The sequence below is a fragment of the Saccoglossus kowalevskii genome, chromosome 9 (genome assembly GCF_978046115.1).
Source record: "Saccoglossus kowalevskii chromosome 9, keSacKowa6.1, whole genome shotgun sequence".
Lineage (NCBI taxonomy): Eukaryota > Metazoa > Hemichordata > Enteropneusta > Harrimaniidae > Saccoglossus > Saccoglossus kowalevskii.
The window spans coordinates 7750332-7772126 of record NC_140649.1 but is presented as its reverse complement, the minus strand read 5'-3'; the positions used below and the strand labels follow the sequence as shown (position 1 = coordinate 7772126).

The 21795-nt window shown below is 36.9% G+C and overlaps 1 protein-coding gene across 1 annotated transcript; it reads left to right on the top strand.

Moving 5' to 3' along the window:
• Positions 1-204: 204 nt before the first annotated feature.
• LOC100376010 (uncharacterized) lies at positions 205-18996 on the top strand. Its single transcript, XM_002733788.4, has 15 exons — positions 205-329; positions 1789-1847; positions 2299-2387; positions 7285-7385; positions 7593-7807; positions 9335-9463; positions 9615-11662; positions 11867-12178; positions 13983-14285; positions 14854-15096; positions 15556-15666; positions 16381-16596; positions 17222-17338; positions 17481-17747; positions 18385-18996. Exons 2-15 carry the CDS (start codon positions 1789-1791, stop codon positions 18453-18455), a joined length of 4281 nt encoding a protein of 1426 aa, XP_002733834.1. The 5' UTR covers positions 205-329; the 3' UTR covers positions 18456-18996.
• Positions 18997-21795: the final 2799 nt, after the last annotated feature.

Genomic DNA, 21795 nt, shown 5'->3' with positions numbered 1-21795 from the left:
AACGAGGCTTTGAACCCGTGGGTCAAAATGTAACGTTAATACGGCTGCTTAGTTTGTTTCAACAATTTATCAAAATATATAAAAAAAATAGGTCACTTTAATAAGAATTACTGTTGTAACGCAATATTACAATAATGTTAACATTATCGGGGTTCACATTGTGTTTAAAGTACTATTAATAAAATATTGATTTGTGAACGAGGCCGGAGACGCCATATTGAAACTCGAAGGCGGCTGAGTTTGAAAGGTTTTTTGCCGGTTGTTTTCCTGGATATTATTTCCCGTACAGCAATACAGACTACATAACCTATGTAGAAAAGAAGACAACGGTAGGCATGCTTAGTTCATGTATCACAGTACAGCCACTATCTTTTTAATAACAAAAAACATCCGCTGTTGCGAAAAGTATTCGAAACAAAATTGTTTATGCTGTCAATGTGTAAAAACTCTCTACGTCTTCGCACCACTAAGTGACTAAGAACATAAGGTTTGCTTTATCGGTTTAGCAGCTAATTATAATACGTTTGCCTGACTGCTCTGTTTACACACTGACTTACTAGTCAATCTTTCACATTATACGGCTACAACATGAGTCGATGTGCACACAGTCGGAAAATCACATACAGTTTCGCTGTCAGAGACTGTGGTCCAGCCATTAGACGTCCAGGCCCCGAGATAAACACTGGGAGTTTTTGACCCATCGACGTTTGAATTCTTCGGTGTTTTAGTACGACACCAACGTTTGGAACACATTTATTATGGATATGATATCGACGACAGCACTATCAGGAATCTATTTCAGCTATTAGCAGCATCCACTTGTTAATTTCACAATAGGTTTCCAAGAAACCATTTATTTCTCGGGGCTAATTTTATTTCTTTCAATAAAGTTCCAAATTTTTTTTTCAAAGCATTTCGATCCACTGTGTAAGGATTTATTACATTTATATGTTGATATTTGCTCAATGCATTTACTATCTTGCATACATAAAGAATCCATCTGTTTTGGGATGTATTAGCAACAAGGCTAGTGTGACCTCTGTTAAGTGAATTAGGCTGCTGCATTTTGGGGTACAGTCACTTCGCCCGAAATCCACTTCACCCGAAATCCACTTTGCCCGAACTTCTTTGCTTGGTTACCAGTTCGCCCAATTACCGGTTCGCCCATTTTCCTTTTCGCCCGATTTACCTGGGGGTTTTGATTCAAAATGTACATCTGGTAAAATGCATAAAATCTACCATATGATCGCATTTTAGTCAGGGTTTTCTTGCTGATGCAAATACTGCAACTGATGTCTGCCATTGCTGGTAGTCATCCCCATTCACAATAGAGGGGTGGCCGACAGGCAATGGGACAGGTATGCATCAGCCGTCATACACAGATTTTTCACTTGTTTCACCATCGGTGTTTGAATAAAATACTTTCACAGTAGTGTCGTTGGCAGAATAATTTCAATCAGCGCATTTTATGCAAAGATTGACCATTGACAGAACCTTTGTACGCCCTTCGGTGTTGGGAACTTGGAACACTAAGTAGTACCTAAAGCCAACCTCTGCGTTTATCAATCTAATAAAACTCGCAAATCACGGAGATCGGGCGAAATGGTAATCGGGCGAACAGGCAATCGGGCGAAACCGGTCAGGCGAAGTGGTAATTGGGCGAAATGCCCCCAATTCCTGCATTTTCTCAGTTTTTTTCAGTTTTTTGTAGAACACAGATGATATAATTTAACATTATTTAAAAGAAATGAATTTAATATATATATATATATATATTTTATATTTCAGATGGCTTTACAGCAAGAGTCTGGCATAGTAAGGCCATTTATTCGTGGAAACATTGGCAGGTACAGTTGTGTGCATACATGTATATATACTATCATTCATACTGTACGCATGAATTGTAGAATCATTCATCAGGCATTTAACATTACATGACTATTGCAATCCAGTGTTCTCTCCATATTTTAAATCCCTGTGGCGGTAATCATGTATGTACTAATTTGCACATTATTTGCATAATTTTTAATTATAATTATTATTATGGTTAACCTACTCAAGTACACAATGCACAAAATTATGGACATACAAAACTGTTATTGCTTCAAAAGTGTTACAACTACACACAAGTTTTCAGCAAATTATCAATTTGATTTTAAAAATCAGCAGTGGCACTATGGAAATGGCACCGTGGCAGTCAATGTGGCTTGTATCATTGTAAATATAGGGAAAGATATACAGGGGGCAATTGTCTGTCCTAGTTGTTGACTCCATCTTGTTTGTTTTACTTTCTCATAGACGTACTGGTCGTCCCGTGTTGAAGAAAACACCACGGGTAAACAGCGATGGCTTTGATGTTTTTGATGACTACTGGACTGATACATCTGGTGAGTGCTAATGGCTAATTTGTATACTTATTAACATGATGTACATCTACAGCGGGCAATTTGAATCACTGAATCACGCCCATTGATAAAAATGGATATATATTATCGTATTACGAAAAATATTATATTATTCAATATTAATAATTGGTCATAATTATATACCCCTTTTTCGGTCAAGTCGGTGAAAAACCGCCGTCAACATGGGTATGCTAGAATTTACCACTCCAGCTAGCTAACTGGTTGAGTCGTTGAAAAACGGCCTGCTATTTAGGTTGCTGAGACGGTCAAGCATTTATAATACGTTGTACGGAACCTGATATTTTACACTTGCGTAATCATGGAGGGAGAGAATTTGTTTTTGATTCCGTCAAGTCAAATAAATTAACCAAGAATGTAATTCTATACACTTGTCTGCTCATTTCACTATTTTACCGTCACAACGCGACATTTGCGACGACGTAAAAAAAATGCCTTGACCACATTGCAAACTGCAGCATTACAACCATATTTGAACGACACGATTCACGATTATAACGGTAGTAACGTATTTTGACCAGCTTGGCAAATAGTCCCGGTACTTAGAATGAATAGCATGACGGATTCCAACAGCTGAGCTTGGAATGTCGGCAATCACCAACGTAAAATGACCGGGACAGCTGGTAGGAAATATTCAAGTCCACGTGATTTCACCGTCTGACCTAGCATATGCAATTTTATGTGTATGCAAATTGTAACCAATCCGTGTTCGAAAAAATAATATATTTATTTACATAACAATAAATATTCAAATTGTGGGGAGATGCAGTCTTGTGGACATCTGGTCGTTCAGTATAAATATGGCCGAAGAAAGTGAGATAAAGCCCAGACTCGCTGTGTGCCTTCTTTCCGACACGTACGTTAATATGCCGTCCTATACAGATAGGAAGTGTTTTATGAAGGCAAGAAGGAAACTGAAGAAAACGCGTCAATCGTGCAGTGGCACGGGGAGTGATTTTTCACCAGCAAAGTGTGGGAAAAGAAAGAAATCCAAAGCAAAGGAAACATTTGACGTCGAGGAGTTACCAGCCGAACGTACCACGGACATCAGTGAAGAAAAGGCGTAAAAATAATAAGAACAAACGCAAGTCGGAGACCGTCTCCTCTGTCAATGAACATGCGATTACAGAAAAAAGCCGTTTGAAGTACTCAGGCTGCGGGGGCAAACTAGGAGGCAAACCAGGAGGCAAACGTAAATCGAAGACGAACCGTAAAGTGGTTGAATCGCCAGCTGCCGACAAAGCAGATGCCGAAGAAACGGAAGTTGGTCACGCTGAAATACAAGGTGCTGTCGAAGATGTAATACAATTTTTGCAAGACAATGTTTGCGATTCGGAACCGTCGACATCCGCCACAACTGCCAACGCAGAAAAGCAGGGGCCTGAACATATCGACCCAGCGAGTACGCAACAAAACGTCGATGTCACCAAAGAAATGGTACAAGAAAATGTATGCGATACAGAACAATCAATACTTGCGAGTTTCCCCGAAAAACAAACTATTAAAAAACGTGTTGTGTATGCACACGCATCGCCAATGGACATGCGTGATGATGAACTTGTATTTGACGAAAAAACAGGTGAACTACGACACAAAATACCAGATGACTTCATAGTTGCCAATGACGACGATACAGATTCAGAAATCGATGAAGATCGTGCTAAGAATGACAATTTTTTAAAGCAACGTTACCCACCTGTACTCGATAGCGACATTGAAATTGAATCAGACACAGAAATTGGTGCTACAATGTACATTCGATTATGTTGCCTCCGGCACTGGTGAATGGAGAATGGCAACGGAGGAAGACGGCGATATATTTACTATTCCAGTTTTTGAACACGAACCCGGACCAACTTTCGAACTGCCTTCATATGCTCGTGAGGTGGAATATTTCTACAAATTTATCCCACCAGAACTGATAGAACTGGCTTCCATCGAGACTAATAAATACGCCAAATATCATCAAAAATGCATTGCAAAAAATTAAATGCCCGCTGACGTCATACAAATTTCAGTGAAATGCAAGCATTCTTTGGTGTGATGATATGTATAGGTGTTGATCACAAATCGGCAATCGACGATTATTGGTTGAGTGACCCCTTTCTGCAGAATATGGGAATTGCGTCAGTAATGACTCGGGCCAGATTTCAAATGCTAATACGTTATTTTCATTTAGCTGATCCAGTAAATGACCCACGGCGGGATCCTGACATTGAACGTCGTCGTCAATGATCAGAGGCCGACCCGTTGTATAAAATCAACTCGTGGCTGAAACCCGTACTCGAAAATTGTCGGCGATACTACCAGATGGGACAGGAAATTTCGATTGATGAGGGTATGATTAGATTCAAGGGACGGTCCAAGTTTAAGCAGAGATTGCCCCACAAACCCGACCGTGATGACTTCAAAATATGGAAGGTGTGCGACTCGACAACGTCTTACATTGCAAACTTTGAACCATATTTGGGGGTGAAATATAAAACTACAATTGAGGGGAGAAGGAAAGAAACTGGGACAATCAAGAAGACAACACACCGGTTGCTACAGCCCTTCACAGAAAAAAACCATATTCTTTTCTGTGATTCGCTTTAACATGGAAAGTGTACATGGTCGGTAGTTTTAGCAGACGAAATCAGAAAACCATGCCGCCGCAATTAATTCCTGAGGGGAAAAGCAAGAAGCTGAAATTGAAAATTGGTGAAATGAAAGCAGCAACTAGACCGGACGACACTATCAATATTACTGCATACCAGGATGACAGCGCGCAAATATTGATTTTAAATACAGTCTATCTCCCACTGGCTACGTCGGCAGAAGCAGTAGATGACGAGAGACACGTGCCTGTATCGTTACAATGTTACAGACATCACATGGGTGGCGTGGATCGTTCTAACCAAAGGCGAAAATACTATCACACGGGCAGAAAAAACAATCATTGGTGGATCTACATGGCCTGTTACCTCATAGATGTTGCATTGGTCAATGCTTATGAATGTTTCAAGGCATTGAATCGCACGACTAAAGTAACTCACAAATTCTTCAATATCCGCACAGGTAAACAACTGATTGGTGGACACTCAAGTAGAATTCAAAAATCCATAAGAAAAGTTGGCTCTCTTCCAAGTAACACGTCATTTATTCGTAGTGAAAACATGGATTCACACGAAATATGCAGATTATCTGGGCGTCAAAAATCTTGTAAGCAGTGCAGCAAGGACGGGATAAAAACAGCGAGTGGCCGATTATCAGAAACATCGAAAGGATGCCCAATTTGTAAAGTTCACCTTCATGCGGACGAATGTTTCGCTGCGTTTCATCACAACATGGCACTGAGGGGGAAAACGCACCGTGGGAACACAAACACACGAAGTACGGAAGAGCAGCCTTCGACATCAGGCAGACGCATGGGAGCAGCCCGCCGGGGTGGACCGCTAAGAAAGGCGTACAACAAATAAATTTGGGACTTAATACAGCGTCACAAACTGTACAATAGTTTGAGTTGGTGAAAATACGTTATCGTTAATTTAGTTTCATGCTCACTCGGTATTTATACGTTTTAATGTCAGGACAGTTCATCGGGTCTAGTCGGTGGAAATACGTTTCTGCAGGAGTATATATACACGCCAAGTCCCTGCAGTTACGTTCTCGCTAGTTCGTTTTATTTCAAGTCGTTAAATATACGGTGAAATATTTAGTTAGTTAATCGGGTCATGTCTGTGAATATACGTTGCCGTGTGAAGGTAACCCCGATCAAGTCGTTGCAGTTACGTTCTCGTTCGTTTTAGTCTCAGTTTGAGTCGTTAAATATATACGTTGTAAGTGTGGGCTTACTCGTACAGTCAAGTCGGTTAATATACGTTAGAGCTTGAATATAACATCAGTTAAGTCACAGAAAGTACGTAGTAATATGTTACACATGTAGTTCAAGTCGTTGAATATACGTTGCAATTTGAAATGTACGCTGACAGGTCGAGTACGTCAAACACGTTTTCCCCCGTACGTGTCCCAAATATCCCCATACTCGCACGTTTTTTTTTCTTATTTCGAACTTGCATTCATGTAGTGACCTTGTACTTGCTTGTAATGTGTTTTCAATTAAGCAATATTTATTTCAATGTTTAACACGTGTTTATTGAGACTGTACAAAGGGCAAAACTTTGTTACTTAACGACAGTAAAAAATGTGTATTGAAATAAAACTGTGATTTTTTTTTCAACGAGAAATTGTTGTCCATGGTGGTAATGAAGTGTGTATGCGAACAGATTGCAAAAAATGTGAAAACTGAGGTCGATACAGTCTGTTAACTATGGCCTATTTTTGCAAAAATGTCTAGCAGGATAGCGTGGACAGATGCTGGCTACTGTAGTGCATTGAATCATGACCGTTTTTCACCGACTTAACCTGATAGCCTGAAACTCCCCTGACCGGAAAAGAGATACAGTTCATAATAGTATTGAAAAAAAATCATCACAATAAAATCATTAAAAATTAAGGTTTAAATTACATAATTTGAACACCTTCCCCCATCTTGTATTTTGCTGTTGCCTTATTATCATCACATGACCGTGGATATATCTGTCGTGGATGGAGTTTTCTTTACCGACAATCTCAGGCAATATTTACTTTAAAACTACGGTAATTTGGAAGTAAAGATATATTTATTGTTACCCTGTGAATTTTAAGATTTGTTGTTTGGAAGAGGTGCCTCATAGCCATGTTTAAAACACTATCACTAACCTAGAATATCGAGGACAACCATACAAGTGTGGAAAATGGTGAGCAATCATGTTTGACATCTATTTGAAGTGCATCTGCAATAGAAGTGCAAAAAATGATATATTTATGCTTTATTTCTCAGAGAGTGATGATGACTGGTCAGTTATGAGTTATGCTTCTCATAATGGAGATAACATTAATAGAACCCTGACGTTACAGAAAAAAACTGTAACAAAAAAAAAGGTAGGTCATTTTATATGCATATTTTAAAATTTCAGAAAACTCAAGCATTTATTTGCCAGGCGAAAATGTAGCTATGATAGCCATAGCAATTGAGTGCATGTCAATTTATGATTGAATAAAATGAAACTCAGTAATGAAACAATCAGTTGCTTCTAATTTTATCAACATTTTGTTGTTAATTTGTTCTTTTGTTTATTTTTTTTGTAGCGAAGCTCTCCGTTAAAAGCAATGCCAACTTTCTCACCACGTTCTGCTAGCACAGTTGGTGGGTCAGCTTCAGTTTCCAACAATAACAATCCTGTACAGAAGGAGAATATAATTTTTCCGAGCAGTCCAGCGAATATCACTGGTACAATTTTAAAGGTTCCTTCAGCGCATGTTGAAAGTCCAAATACTACTACTACTATTGTGGAGAAAAGAAGGTTGGTTGCTATTTCTTTATACAGTTTATGCTTTTCTTGATCCACACTTCAGTTGGACTCAATTAGTGTTTAGGGTAGTTGTAATAAAAAAAAAATGTGATGTTTCTTTAACCCTGACCCCACCTAAAATTTATTGCTTACCCTAAACTTTGTTGGTATAAACATGAAAGAAATTGCATAAAATCACATGATTATCATGTGACTTGAATGATCTTTCTGACATGGAGGTGGCCAAATTAGAATGGCTTTTACTGTAAATGTGTCAACTAATCAGCAAGGTAGATCAAAGAAAATAATGCTACCCCAAGCTGTTTTTTAATCGCTCGTTATCAGAACCACTCAATTTTTTTTGGACCGTATAGTAAAACCAAATGCTACAAATGTATGCCAATGATACCAACAATATTGACATCTGTTAAAAGCATTTTTAGTTAAATTATTTTCTCTTCAGTTTTGCTTTCAAATATCAAAGCTGTTTTCTCTTCTGACCTTTTGTGAAATTAAAACAATCAATGAATATATCATTACATGCAGCAATGATCTTATTGGTAGGTGATGTCAACAATCAACTCTTGTCAAATACTTAGCAGCTAATTTTCATATAAACAAGTTCAGAAAGAAGTTTATAATTTGAGTTTTGACTGTCAGTCTGTTCATGCATGCACTCTCATATCATGGATGGTTGACAGGTGTATTTATCTTGATTCATTCATTCATCCTTATGAAGTCAGTTTGTTGGGCTAAAAGTGATCACTTTTTATCTGAAACTTTTTCAGGTACTGTATAGGGCTTAATTACTAACTTGGTTTCAAATGTTCAAATTTAACAATAGAATGTACTGTTTTCTCCACAATCCACAATAGTCCTGGTCGGAAGCATTTCCGTGGTGATCGCTAATTTTGAGTGCCGGTCGGGGCCGACCAGCACGGTGAGATCACTGTTGGTGAATTTAAAACCCAGTGAATATGCCTGCAACATCAAATCCTTTAAAATTAAACCCAGGAAATGTCTCCCTCTCTGCAGTGTGTGTGGAATTGCATGGGGCAATTTTATTTAAAATTGGTACAAATACAAATTATAATGGAATATATAATCTACTGACACTTAATAGTGGTTCATGCCCTTTTAGTAGTATTTCAGGAAAGAGCATGGTATTTACCTAAGGAAAACTTGTTATAAAATTCAATAGAGAATGATGTCACACTATTAGGAGTTAAGTTCAATTTGATCTTGATGATCTTACTGAAAGAAAAAAATCACCTTGAGCTATATGGATTACATGAATTAATTAATCAACTTACTCATAATCTAGCAGCTAGGGCTGCTTGACCTTTCGACAAATCATACCAACATTTCATATTTTAGGTACCGGTACCTAGTTTATTTCACTATTTTACTCACTGTCTAATTTCCGTCTTTTATTTGTTGATCTATTGTAGTGTCAATATTACATTGTATCAAGGTGGATGCACAACTTCTCTTTATCTTGTACAGGGGACTGTAACATGTTATTTCTTGGCTTTGTAGGCTCACGTTTTCCAGAGTAGTCACCGATGACGAAACTGAGGATAATTTACCCACTTGTGATGCGGAGCAGCAGGGGACAGAAGTAGAAACTGATGAACAAGTTCTGACTGAAGATGAGGATTCCATGAGGTGAGTAACATTCACATCTGACATATGTGTATCGTTATGGTATGTTGACTTTATCTGTAATGTCGAATGCAAAGTTTTTTTTGCTTGTGTGAGGCCTGCGAATTTGTATGTACAAAGTTCCGGTAATTAACAGTAATTCATCTATTTTCAGATGTCAAGAGTCACCAGCAATAAACCAGACTGATACCAACATACATAGAACATCAATCTCAACGGCCGCTGAAAGCTACTCACTGGCTCTTCCTCCTTCTCCCAATAAAAAACGAAAATCAATCTTAAAAGTTGCAAATGCTCCTCATGATACACCTGAAGAATCCTTTTTAAATCTCTCCCTTCTCAAGAAAGTTGTTTCACCAGTCGTTGCTCATAAAACACTGTTGGAGATAGATGATGAATCGGACGCGAGTGAAACTCACGAGTTTGTGATTTTAAGTGACAATGAAAGCTTTGAGATTAGCAATTCGAGGCAATCGCAGCAATCAACTAAAAGTGCCGTAATGAATAAATCGCATAACAGGAAAGGTGAGCACAAGGCGGTGGGTGATGCAGACATCAACAGAGACAGTAAAAATAACAACCGACAGACCAATCAGGGGAATCAAATTAAAAAAGTCGTTGTTAGAGAACAGTATGATGAAAATGATGACTCTGATCAAGAAGTCGTCTTTACTCTGAAATCAAAAAAGCCTAAAAAGAGAGGTCCTAAAACAAAAAGCACCAACAGGTCAACTGTGCATCAGAATATCAACAACAATAGTCAAGATCTTTCGGACATGGAGGTGGATGTACCAACTGTTCATGAAAGCAGTGACTCAGACTACTCTGAAAACATTGCTATGGACTCACCAAGACAATCAAATAAAAGACCCTTAGTGAATAAATCGCATAACAGGAAAGTTCAGCAGGAGGCAAATGATGCAGCCAGCTACGTGGAGAGTAGAAATAAGGATAGACAGACCAAACAAAAGAAGAAGCTTACTAGAAAACAGTATGACGATGATGATGATGTATCTGAGCATGAAGTTATTTCTCAGAAATCAAAGAAGTCTGGAACGAGAGGATCCAAAACAAAAAGGTCAACTGTGGATCAGATTATCAACAACAATAGTCAAGATCTTTCGGACATGGAGGTGGATGTACCAACTGTTCATGAAAGCAGTGACTCAGACTACTCTGAAAATATTGCTATGGACTCACCAAGACAATCAAATAAAAGACCCTTAGTGAATAAATCGCATAACAGGAAAGTTCAGCAGGAGGCAAATGATGCAGCCAGTTACGTGGAGAGTAGAAATAAGAATAGACAGACCAAACAAAAGAAGAAGCTTACTAGAAAACAGTATCATGATGATGATGTATCTGAGCATGAAGTTGTTATTTCTCAGAAATCGAAGAAGTCTGGAACGAGAGGATCCAAAACAAAAAGGTCAACTGTGGATCAGAACATTAATAATAACAGTCAAGATCTTTCTGAACCTGAATCAGAACATGATGTACAGTCAATGCATGAAAACTTTATGCACGAGTCTGACTACTCTGAAAACATTGCAAAATACTCGCCAAGACGACCAATTAAAGGAACCTCAAGGAATAAATCACGTAATAAGAAAATTAGAGATGATCTGCAGGTGGATGATACAGATAGCTACAGCGACAGTGACAGTGGAAATGATAACAGACAGACTAAACAGAGACAGAAAAAACAGGATGCAATTGGTAGAAGGCATTATGATGAGATAACTTTTTATGATGCACCTGTAGCTTCTGAGAAATTAAAGAAGCAAAAACGGAAGGGTTCCAAAACGAAAGGTCCAAACAAGACAAATGCACATCGGAATATAAACAACAATATTGAGGAAACTGGGGAGGATGTACATTCTGAAATTATTGCGCTTGCCGCAACTGTTTTGAAGGAGAGTCCAATGAAGAAAGGTACTGGTGTAGTTGCAGAAAAGAAGAGGCATTATGAAGCAGAAAAGCCAAGTGCTTCATCAGCAGCTGTGAAGAGCAAAAAGAAAGCCACAACTAAAGGGAAGGCGTACAAAGCAAAAACATCAGAGAAGAAAAAACTGAATATCTACAAAGACAGTACAGTGGATATTGAAAATATTGAAATTGTAATCTCGTCTCAGAATTCTTCCCAATCTCAGCGAAATGCGACCACATCTCAGAAGAAAGGCAAGATTCAGAATAGACAAGGTAAGTGACAGAGAAAAGACCTAGAAAATAGCTGAAAATGTTGTACAATTTTTTTTTCTGTCTGAGTCTGACAAATTCCAGTTAACAAATATCTATATTGAAAGCAAAGACGTAATAACACTGTCGGAATGTTGCTGTGAGAGAAGCAATTTATTTTACATTTATTTTTTACTGATGCCTCTTACTTCCTGTTGCTATCTGTAGCTACACCGGCACGTAAATCCAACAGAACTCGAATACCACCAGTTGAATTCTGGGTACTCGACAACAGTCAATACCAGGGGACAGATTTGGACGAAAGTACCTCAGAGAAAGCAAAAAAAAATAAGCAACAACCGAATCTCAATGAAGTACACGGTAAAGTGCAAGAATCAAATAAAGATGTAAAGAAAGCCAAGAAGGGTCTGAGTAATAAGGAAAAGGTGAACGAATCTGTGCTTGCTAGAAAAGATGAATATGTTAAAAATAATTCAAGTACAACAAGAAAGAAGACATCAATGGTTGTTAAGAGTTCAGGTAGGTAAAACTTTTAACATTTTTTGTAATGTAGTACTGTAAAATACTTTATTTTTGCTTGGAATTAATTTTCGCTATTTTTGCTGAAGGCATGATTCAGTGAAAATAAAATCCAGCAAATATACCCTTTTTCCTATTTTTTACATTCAACATTTCAAAAATTAGTGAAAATAAATTCCATACAAAACACCCAAATTGTCTTTTCATCAAAAATTGATTCCAGCTCAGCTAAAATAAAGTATTTTACAGTAATCATAAAGGTGAAATCATGAAATCTAAGTTGTAGTGGCTCTCGTTGTACTAAAAGGTGTATTCTTCAAACCTTTGACATGTAATAATTCAAGGATTATCACGGTAAATACCAGAAATAACACGTGGTATTGTGAGATGAAGTATTGACACATGCAAGCAAAAATAGAGCTACCGATACTACTTCATGTAATGCTATGAGGTTATCATGAGAATACCGCAAAGTATGCACAAAGGCAGTATGGTCATCATGCAGTTTTGTGCTGTGCACATATTTGTGAGTGTCAGGATTTTATTTCTATCACACTTCTACATCCAAGGTAAACAAAGAGAAGTTGTTCTAATGTGATGTCAATAACCTGTAGTGTGTCTAAGTTGGCGATGTAGTTTACCTCTTATAAGGGAAAATTTGAACATTTGAATGAGTGTCGATACGAGTGCAGATATGGCTTTTAATGGAACGAGAAATTGTATTGTTTTTGGTGCTTAATTATACATCTGTCAGTTACAGTGTGTCGTAATTTTGCAGTAATGCACTGGGTATTTGCATTCTACCATATTAGGAAATGCGAATTTCGAATATGAAACTATTACTTTTTGTATTTCAGCATCCCTATAATATATAATTGAGAGGAAAAGATGTATTTAATAAGGTTATTTATGAGAATACCACAAAATATGCCCTCAGGCAGTACACATTCATATCAATCTCTGCTGCACGACGGTCGATAATCCTGCTGTTCTGTCTTCATGCATACTTTGTAGTATCCTCGTAATAACCTTGTAGTATTGTCATCTCTTATACTCTAATACACAAAGCTGATTGGAGGAGAGTCGGTCATTTGGAATGAAATAAATCACAATATACCCCTCAGTTCGTGCAAATCACATTAACATTCTACTCTAATGGCCTCTTCATGTTGAACCACACAACACCATGCTGGCTGCCGAATTTGGATCAAATTTGAACATCAAAATGCTAAATGTCCAAGTACAGACAGGTTCGGCAAACTAGATTACTGCAAGAATCGGTGATAATTATCTCCTTATAACAGTACTGTTTTACCAAGACTGTTGTGCTAGGTTGTTACATGCTGGGCTGCATACTTGCCAATGAGACCACAGACGTTCAAATCACCACAGGATTTTGACAAGTAAACTCCTAAGCTTTTGAGGTATATGAAGATTTGTCTCCCCAATGTGACAATTATTCACCTCAATTGCAGTTAATAATTATTTAATATTTGGTGTGGGGATTACTGTTAACATTTAATTTAAAGTATTAACATTTTTGAAGAAATTTGAATGTGCCCATTTATAAATTTTTAACTGACACATGACCAGAAACATGAATATTTTCTCTGGGTCTCATCATTATGGTGAACACCTTTAAAATCAGTCATAAGAGACAAATATTGTTGAGACAAATATTGTTGCATGGAAAACAGAAAGGTTTTTTGTGTATGTTTTTTTTTCTACATCTACAGTAACAGTCACCTCTAAATAAATGTTATATTGAAAAATATCATTTTTTACTTCTCGTTGCAATCTGTAGCTACACCGGCACGTAAATCGAATAGGTCTCGGATACCACCCGTTGAATTCTGGGTACTCAACGAGAGTCAAGGCCAGGATACAGTGATGAAGGAAAACACTTTACCAAAGGAACAACAGACTCCTAAAGAATGGCCTAGCGAAGTACAACGATCCAATAAAGCTGCAAATAAGGCTAAAAAGAAACCGAAGCAGAGTCGAGGCAAAATGAACAATGTGACTGAATTGGAAAAAGTTGAAAATAATACAAATACAGATCGAAAAAAGACAGAAAAAAAGAAATCATCAGTGGGTGAATATTCAGGTAGATACAACAGGGTGTCTTGCTACCATAATGGTATTTAACTATTCACAAAACCATATGAAGAAGACACAAGGCACATATGATGGCCATCATTCGAATCACATGATTCTATAAAGTTGATCTAAACGTATACCCTCATGAACAAATGCATGAATCTACCAAGAGATGGCTTATTTGACTTTCATAAAATAAACAAACCTTGGCTTAATAAGATACATGATAGCAAGCCCTGTGACTCATTGAAACTGTATTTGTAAATATATTCAAAGCCTTTGACATTGTTCCTTGATATGATATAACTGGGGTGAAAAAAAATACTGTAAAATTTCCAAATTTTTCTAAAACAAGTGTTTTCTGTTTGAGTTTTATATCCAAAAATGACCACAGAGTTCTATAGATTTATTGTTTGGTGATTGAACCCTCGTCCTTTTCGTTGAGACAGCTGCCTAACCTCTCTTCAAACCATTAGATTTCAACAGCTATTATGACTTCCATGGCTTTAAATATTAAGTAATTGCATATATGACACTATTCTTATTCTGAATGTGTTTGCATCCAACTTGCATAGAATCCAGTGAACTGTACAGTAGTCTTCTGCAAGAGTTTGACAGTGTTGTGAATGAAAATGAAGATTCTGCATCATCTAGTGGTGAAAACACCTTAGTCAATACTCAGAATGAATCATTGAAAAGACAAAGAGATCAGTCTGCTTCTGACAACAGAGACAGTGATTATGAGGTCATGGCAAAAATTCAGAAAGTGACAAAGAATGCTACAAAAAGCAAGAATAAACAACCAAAGAATAAGAAAGGTTAGTTGCTTGTTTTGTTTTTTCTTGGAAAACACTAGAACATTAGTTTGTAAAATAGTGATCTTTATCATGATATTAGTAACTATGTTATCAATATTATGCGATACTCCAGATTTTTAAATGATTAGTTTTTTAAAAACTGTTTATTTTGAGAATACAAAATTACAGTGAAATTGTGATTGTACGATATACAAGGTGCCTCCAATTTTTCTGGAAAAGCATTCAATGATAGAACTAAGTTGAATTTTACATACATCTCAAAATGTAACATTGCCCAATAATCAGTATTTGCAAAAATACTGCTCTCTGTAAGTAATTTGAAAGAAAATCATGGTTGAATTCCTGGTAGGTGATAGTACATGTTTATTATGCACCTCCTTGGACATCTATATGATATGTGTTCCTCAAATAGAGAACTTCATTTGATATTCTTTCTCTTTTATACCTATCATCTAACAGCTTCATCAAGAACTAAATCAAAGACAAATACAAAACATCCATTTTCTACTCACTCTGTAAGTGAAACGCCTGCAGGAAAAAAGATAATGAAAGTCGAGAAACAAAAAATAAGTAAGTTTTCATTTAGCTTCGCTGTCATCATAGATGACATAGCAGATCTGTTCATGTAGGTGATTGTCCGTCGTCCATCAACTATTGCATTTTCGACTTCTAAAAACTACCTGCTCAATTTCTTTGATACTTGGTATGTGAATACCTTGGGGTGCTCCTGTGAAATTTGTTCATTTAATAACGATATCAATTATTTACCAATCTGATTACTTTAATATTTGAAGTGTATATTATTTTTGTGAACAATTTGTTCTCGACTTGGCTACCACAATGTTCTTGTAGGGTAGCGGAGCTATTTCAACCGTTAGATCACTTGTTTGTCTTTTTATTTATTTATTTTATATTTTTTGTTGATTATTTAAATTTTGGGAGCTTTATAACCTGTCTAAAATGTGGAGTGTTTGTCTAAAATGACAATTAGACATTAGTTTTTGCCAGTCAAATTGTGTTCACTATTCCAAATAAAATGGTTATATTTGATTGGAAGTTCATGGCATAGAGGGAGGCATACTGTCGGTCATAATGATATATTAGTACAGTTCTAACACATTTCCATATATTTAGTATTACGTCACATACTATAGACACTCTTTCATTGTGCGATGTTGGTGTAACTGTATTAATGCACATGTATGTAATATTTGGCAGTACAAGGGTAGATGTACTTTGAGAACAATATGATGATATTTATGGTAATATTTTTTTTTCTTTTAGTTACAGCTTGTAACAATCCTACACCTGGCACACGGCGAAGTAGACGAAATAGAGTACCACCAACCCGGTTCTGGATGTTAGAAAAGCCAATCTATGAGAGGCGACAATCAGGAGGACTTGCCTTGGTCGATATCCAGACGCCTTCCACTAAAATAAGGGTCAAACGAAACAATAATATTCCAAAAAAAGGACACTCCAAGAAAGCTGTGAACAAAAGTGAGTATAACATTGGTACCACCATGAAATACAATCATAGTATTTATTGTATATATAACATATAGCATTTAGTTTAGCAGGACTCTTTGATTCACTGTAGGACACACTTGTACAATATTTATAATAGTGTAAAGCTGAAAAAAAAAATGTCAGGTCATGAAATTTAAACCTTTTTCTTATTCTTATTTTTTCTCTTTTATATTTCTGTTTTGGCAGAAATTGAAAACAAATTGTAAGCAGCTCCTTTTAAAACATATCATTTGATATACTAATTCTTATTTACCTTAATCTGAAGCTCTTAATCTTATAAAATATTAAGAAAGGACATTTTTGCTGTAAGTTGAAACCTTGTACATGCGTACTGCAAGTTTAGTTGAATGTGTAATCCTAGTTTGAATTTATTCTGTACATATTAATTAGCTAATTTGCATACTAATTATGAATTATTTACTTTCAGCATGCTTTGTTTATATTTTAACAGTTTCCCTTAAATGGATTGAAACCTGCTACACTGCTATTTTTGTAGTTTTATGATTGTTGTAAATGATTAGTTAATTAATTGCTCTTTGTATATTTTTATAAAAGTTTTTTCTACATATACACGCTTCTTTGTTTTGTTTTATAGTTCCAGAATATACCAGTAATGTATTTCATGACGTGCAGCTTGATGGGACCTATGAAGAAATCAGTGATGTAATGATTCCTGTCATAGACACCAGTACCAACAGTGTCATCAATATCGGTAAGTAGTAGAGTGGTTATCAAGTATCAGAAAACACTTAACAAAGTTGTAGATCAAAAGGCGGTTTGAATCATGATCTAGTCTTAGCTTGTCAACCCATTCTTGACTGTTTCTTTAATCTTTTCTTTTATTTTATTCACAGATTGTGTCAGGCCTAGTTTCGCCATTGACTATCACGGTCCGACTGGTGAGCCAGCCTGCCCAGACGATTCCCTGATCATCTCTAAATCAATAGATGAAAAGGATTTTTCTGTTGGTTCCCTCATTCTGAGGCCATTACAGTCCAAACCTGCTCAACTTGTTGGACAGTACACATTGGCTTTCATTGTAAAGACTGGCCTACTCAATGTACTGATTCACGAGACAGAGTTTCTTGTCAGAACTGATGACCATTTCTTCGTTCCACCAGGTATTGTCTTTTGTTGCATCCCAAGAAATTAAGCTTCTCGCATGACATTTATAACATGAATGTAACAATTTATTGGTCACTGTTTTTAGTTCTCGTGATATTCATGGCTAATGACCATAAAGCATTAAAGGGCGGCAGTCGTCGTGTCGTGTCCTGTTCGATATGTGACTCATAGCGACGTTCACAACGCGTGTAAAATACATTGTTTATTTACATTAAATTCGAACACGCACTGCCAGAAGGTTGATAACTAGATCACTGGCTTCTTTGAGACTTGATCATGAATCTGATTGACACTTTTTTTTTCTGCAGAAGAAACCTACAGTTATTCATGATAATAAATTTCTGGTGCTAAATTACTATGATCTTGAATTTATGTACACCTAACCAGCAATATTGCCAGCTTAATTGGGGAACAATACATGTTGCCTCCAATTCTGCTGGCTTCCTGAAAGTGACATTGCTTGCAAGACAGCTGTGTTGTCAGCCAATTAGCTGACTATATTGCTGGTCAAGTGTACAAAACCAATTCCCAAATACAGTGAATCAGTGCAATGCTACTGAATGTCACCAGAATAGTGGCGCATCAGAGGTTAATACTATTAATTAATTCACTTTCTTTTTTTTTTCACACCAGGTAATGCATATTCCTTGCAGAATTTAAAGAATGAGGATGCTGAAATAATTTTTTTTCTTGTGAAAAAATAAAAAGTACTTGATACATAATTATTACTGCCAATTCAGCTGTCCACTCATTTGTGTGGGCAGCATAATGACTTTTGATATCTTCCAGTACGACAACAAGTCTAAGCCCTATGCCGTATCCTGCCCATTCCTTCCTTAGATGTTTTTAGTCTAGAATATTTTATAACCTGGAATACTGCATTGTAAAAATAAACTGCCAGATGTATTTTTTCAAGATTTTACCTGTACATGTTTTATAATAATTATATGCTTAGGAACTCTTCGTATATAGATAGTAATATGATAGTTGTACAAATTTGTAATTGATACAGTGGAATAGTATGGTCTCATTGCCGGAGTATCATAGGTATTGCTGCAAATGTATGATTGCTTCATTGAAGTTGGAGCCATCTTTCATCATATGTTTTTCCTGTCTACTAATTGCAGGAATTGTTGATCATGTTATCGTTTTATTAGCATTTATATGTTCTTATTTTATAACAGTGATATGTATTTTTTTATTATACATCATTTTTAAATCTGTATTAAAGCTTTTTATAACATTTGCGCATGACAATTATTTAAACACTAATTGTGGGAAAACTGTTATGTTGAAGCATACTCATAATTTTTTGGGAAAATTTGTCATAAATTGCATGACTCTGTTCATTGGTCTATTAGATTAAATTATGAAGCTGTTGTCCCATTGCACCATGAAATAGCATTCTTTTGTGAACAATTCCATGGAACCAGATGTTGAAATTTTTGACACTTTCTAAAAACCCAGATTTTTGAAACGATTCAGGTCAACAAAAAGTACCCCAATCATTAACAATTTTTTCAGTCTGTCGCCAGCCTACAATTTGAGATGCAGTGTACGACATATCTCTGCCATAGAAACCCATGGTAAAAGCGTTACAATACTGACAAAATGACCACTTAAGTACAATCATCATTCTCTCGAAACTCAAAACCCCAACTTTTTTTAACTCAATATTCTTGTATTGCCGGGAGTACAATTTATTACAAAATGAATAAAATTGGTGTATTTGCATTTATGAATAGGCTCATACTTTAAGAGCTTCTGATCTCGATTGAAATTTAGAACTGATGAAGTGATTTGTCATCTTTGATTAATTTTTGATACAAATCCATATTAGAATGCGAGCTTGAAATATCATAAATCTTACTAACATTTGCATATTGAGATTTGACCGTTGCTGAACTGTGTTGGTGTGATCAATATTTTACTACGTTCAGTCCTACTTTCCTTGCTGGCATTTAATAAGGAGTATTGAATAAAACTCGTCTGGCATAAACCCCCAAGTTTGACCCTAGTTCAGAAGTAAGCTACCCCAGGTGCCAAAAAAGTCGGCAACCTTGGGGTCCCTGGCACTCCCAAGTGATCAGTTCTAATTTTCCAAATAGTAATTCGTCACAATAATTTAGGTCGAAAAATGCCGTTTTTGGAAGTTTGTAAACTCAAAGACAGAGCGACCTACGGTAAACAGTAGACTGCTATACATATCTGTCATTTTCAGCTGTACTTAAGCACAGGGTGCCCAGTATCAACTAGTGGCTGGGGCTAGCAGTTAAAAACATGGTAGGGGTCAGGGGTTTGCTGCAGGTCCCACACGCAATCTTCTTAATTTGAAGTTTAGTTAGATGTGTTCCCAGATAAGATTCACAGATATGAGTGGTAGAGTGTCATCACTTTCAATGACCACAAACATGACATTTACGACAACTGGATGTTCATCACCCAGGAGTCCTCTCCATAATTAAACAAGACTATAAGATCCAGTTCACCACTCCATTGACATAAACTGTGTCAATGACTTTGCTGGAAAATCTGGTAAGCTTAATCAAGAGACTTTTTGTCAGGGCGTGATCACAATAGTGTCCAACTGCCTCCCCTTATATTACTTGATGTGTACAGAAAAGATGGAGGGTGTGCAACTTATCATAGATCTATGCCTGAATCTGTACATTTCGACAGATCATTTCAGAATTGTAACCCACTTGCCTACATACACCACTGCAAACATGGTGAGTGCCTTGCATTACTCAATCCCAAAGATGCATATTTGCATGTACTGATCCACACCAAAAGCTGTTGATACCTATGCTTTATGATCAAAAAGTTAAGGTAGCAGTTCAAAAGCCTCACGTTTTCATGAAACATGGCTGCACAGCAGGTCAATAAATGTAGATCTATATATCAACAACTGGTTTATATCAGAACAGAGAAAGAAGTGCTACTAGCACTCCCTACTCTGGGAAGAAATGTTTCTCTGGTGCATTTTTTACATTTGTTAGAAGCCAGTCAGAAACAGTGCAGCACATGTTTGATGTCTTAGAGACACCTGTATTTGAACAACAACTTGTATCCGAGGGCCAAGCTCGGCCTAAAGTGGTAAGTCATTTCACCTGGATTATGCATATTCAAAGGACGTGATGGGCAACACTGGACATGTATACATGCCCTTCATTTCCGATGAATCATGTTGTATTTGAGAAAATAATGGCGACATGGGTAGTAATATAATAATGTAATATAATGGCAGCAGTTATTCCGAATTGGCCATCAAGGCGTAGGCTTCCACTACCATATGTTAGTTGCAAACCACCTGTCACTTCTGATGCGAGCCCACAATGAGTCTGCCACTGCCCCTAATGCAAATGCAACACCTGGATGCAAATGGAAATTGAGAGATTGTTTTGAGTGTCTTGGCAATATTGCCTGTCGCCGAATGAAGATGGTTCAGTGAGCAACAGGCAAATCCATTGGAAACCATTCTGTGTCTTTGATTTTTTTCGATCATTTGTTTTACCATCGCAATCAAAGAGCCAATAGATCATGGATACCTTGATTTGGACCATGCAACCAATCCACAGATAGCGTCATTATATTCAAAACAGCAACCAGGCATGTGCCTCATAAAGGAATTCTTAGAATGTGGAATCAGTCTAGTCCTAGACTTATGAAATGCTTAAATCAGCGACAGTTTAGCATTTGATGCACAAGACTATTTTAACTCACTCTGGTCTTAGGCTATCAACCGAGTAAGATAACAAGCCTCTCATTTCCCCCCGACTGCTGCACTTTTTGGGTTTGGCATTTCAGTGAAGACAGGGTTTGGTTTATACTAACCGTAGTCTATAATTGGTTGAACAAAATAATCTCCATGTGCAATAATGTGTGAATGATGACAACATTGCACTGTCATCCTTTAAATTTCATGTCACTTGATTGGCTCATCTCTGATCTGCGTACCTGAACAACTAGCTATATATTTGAGTTACAATTCATTCGAGACCCTTCCCTAAACACTCTACTTGTTTGCACATTGAGTGTCAGTCA

Coding starts and splice junctions, on each gene's coding strand:
- LOC100376010 (XM_002733788.4), top strand. CDS start 1,789: ATGGCTTTACAGCAAGAGTCTGGCATAGTAAGGCCATTTATTCGTGGA. Junction 7,808..9,334: donor ACTATTGTGGAGAAAAGAAG/GTTGGTTGCTAT, acceptor TTGGCTTTGTAG/GCTCACGTTTTCCAGAGTAG. Junction 14,286..14,853: donor ATCAGTGGGTGAATATTCAG/GTAGATACAACA, acceptor CAACTTGCATAG/AATCCAGTGAACTGTACAGT.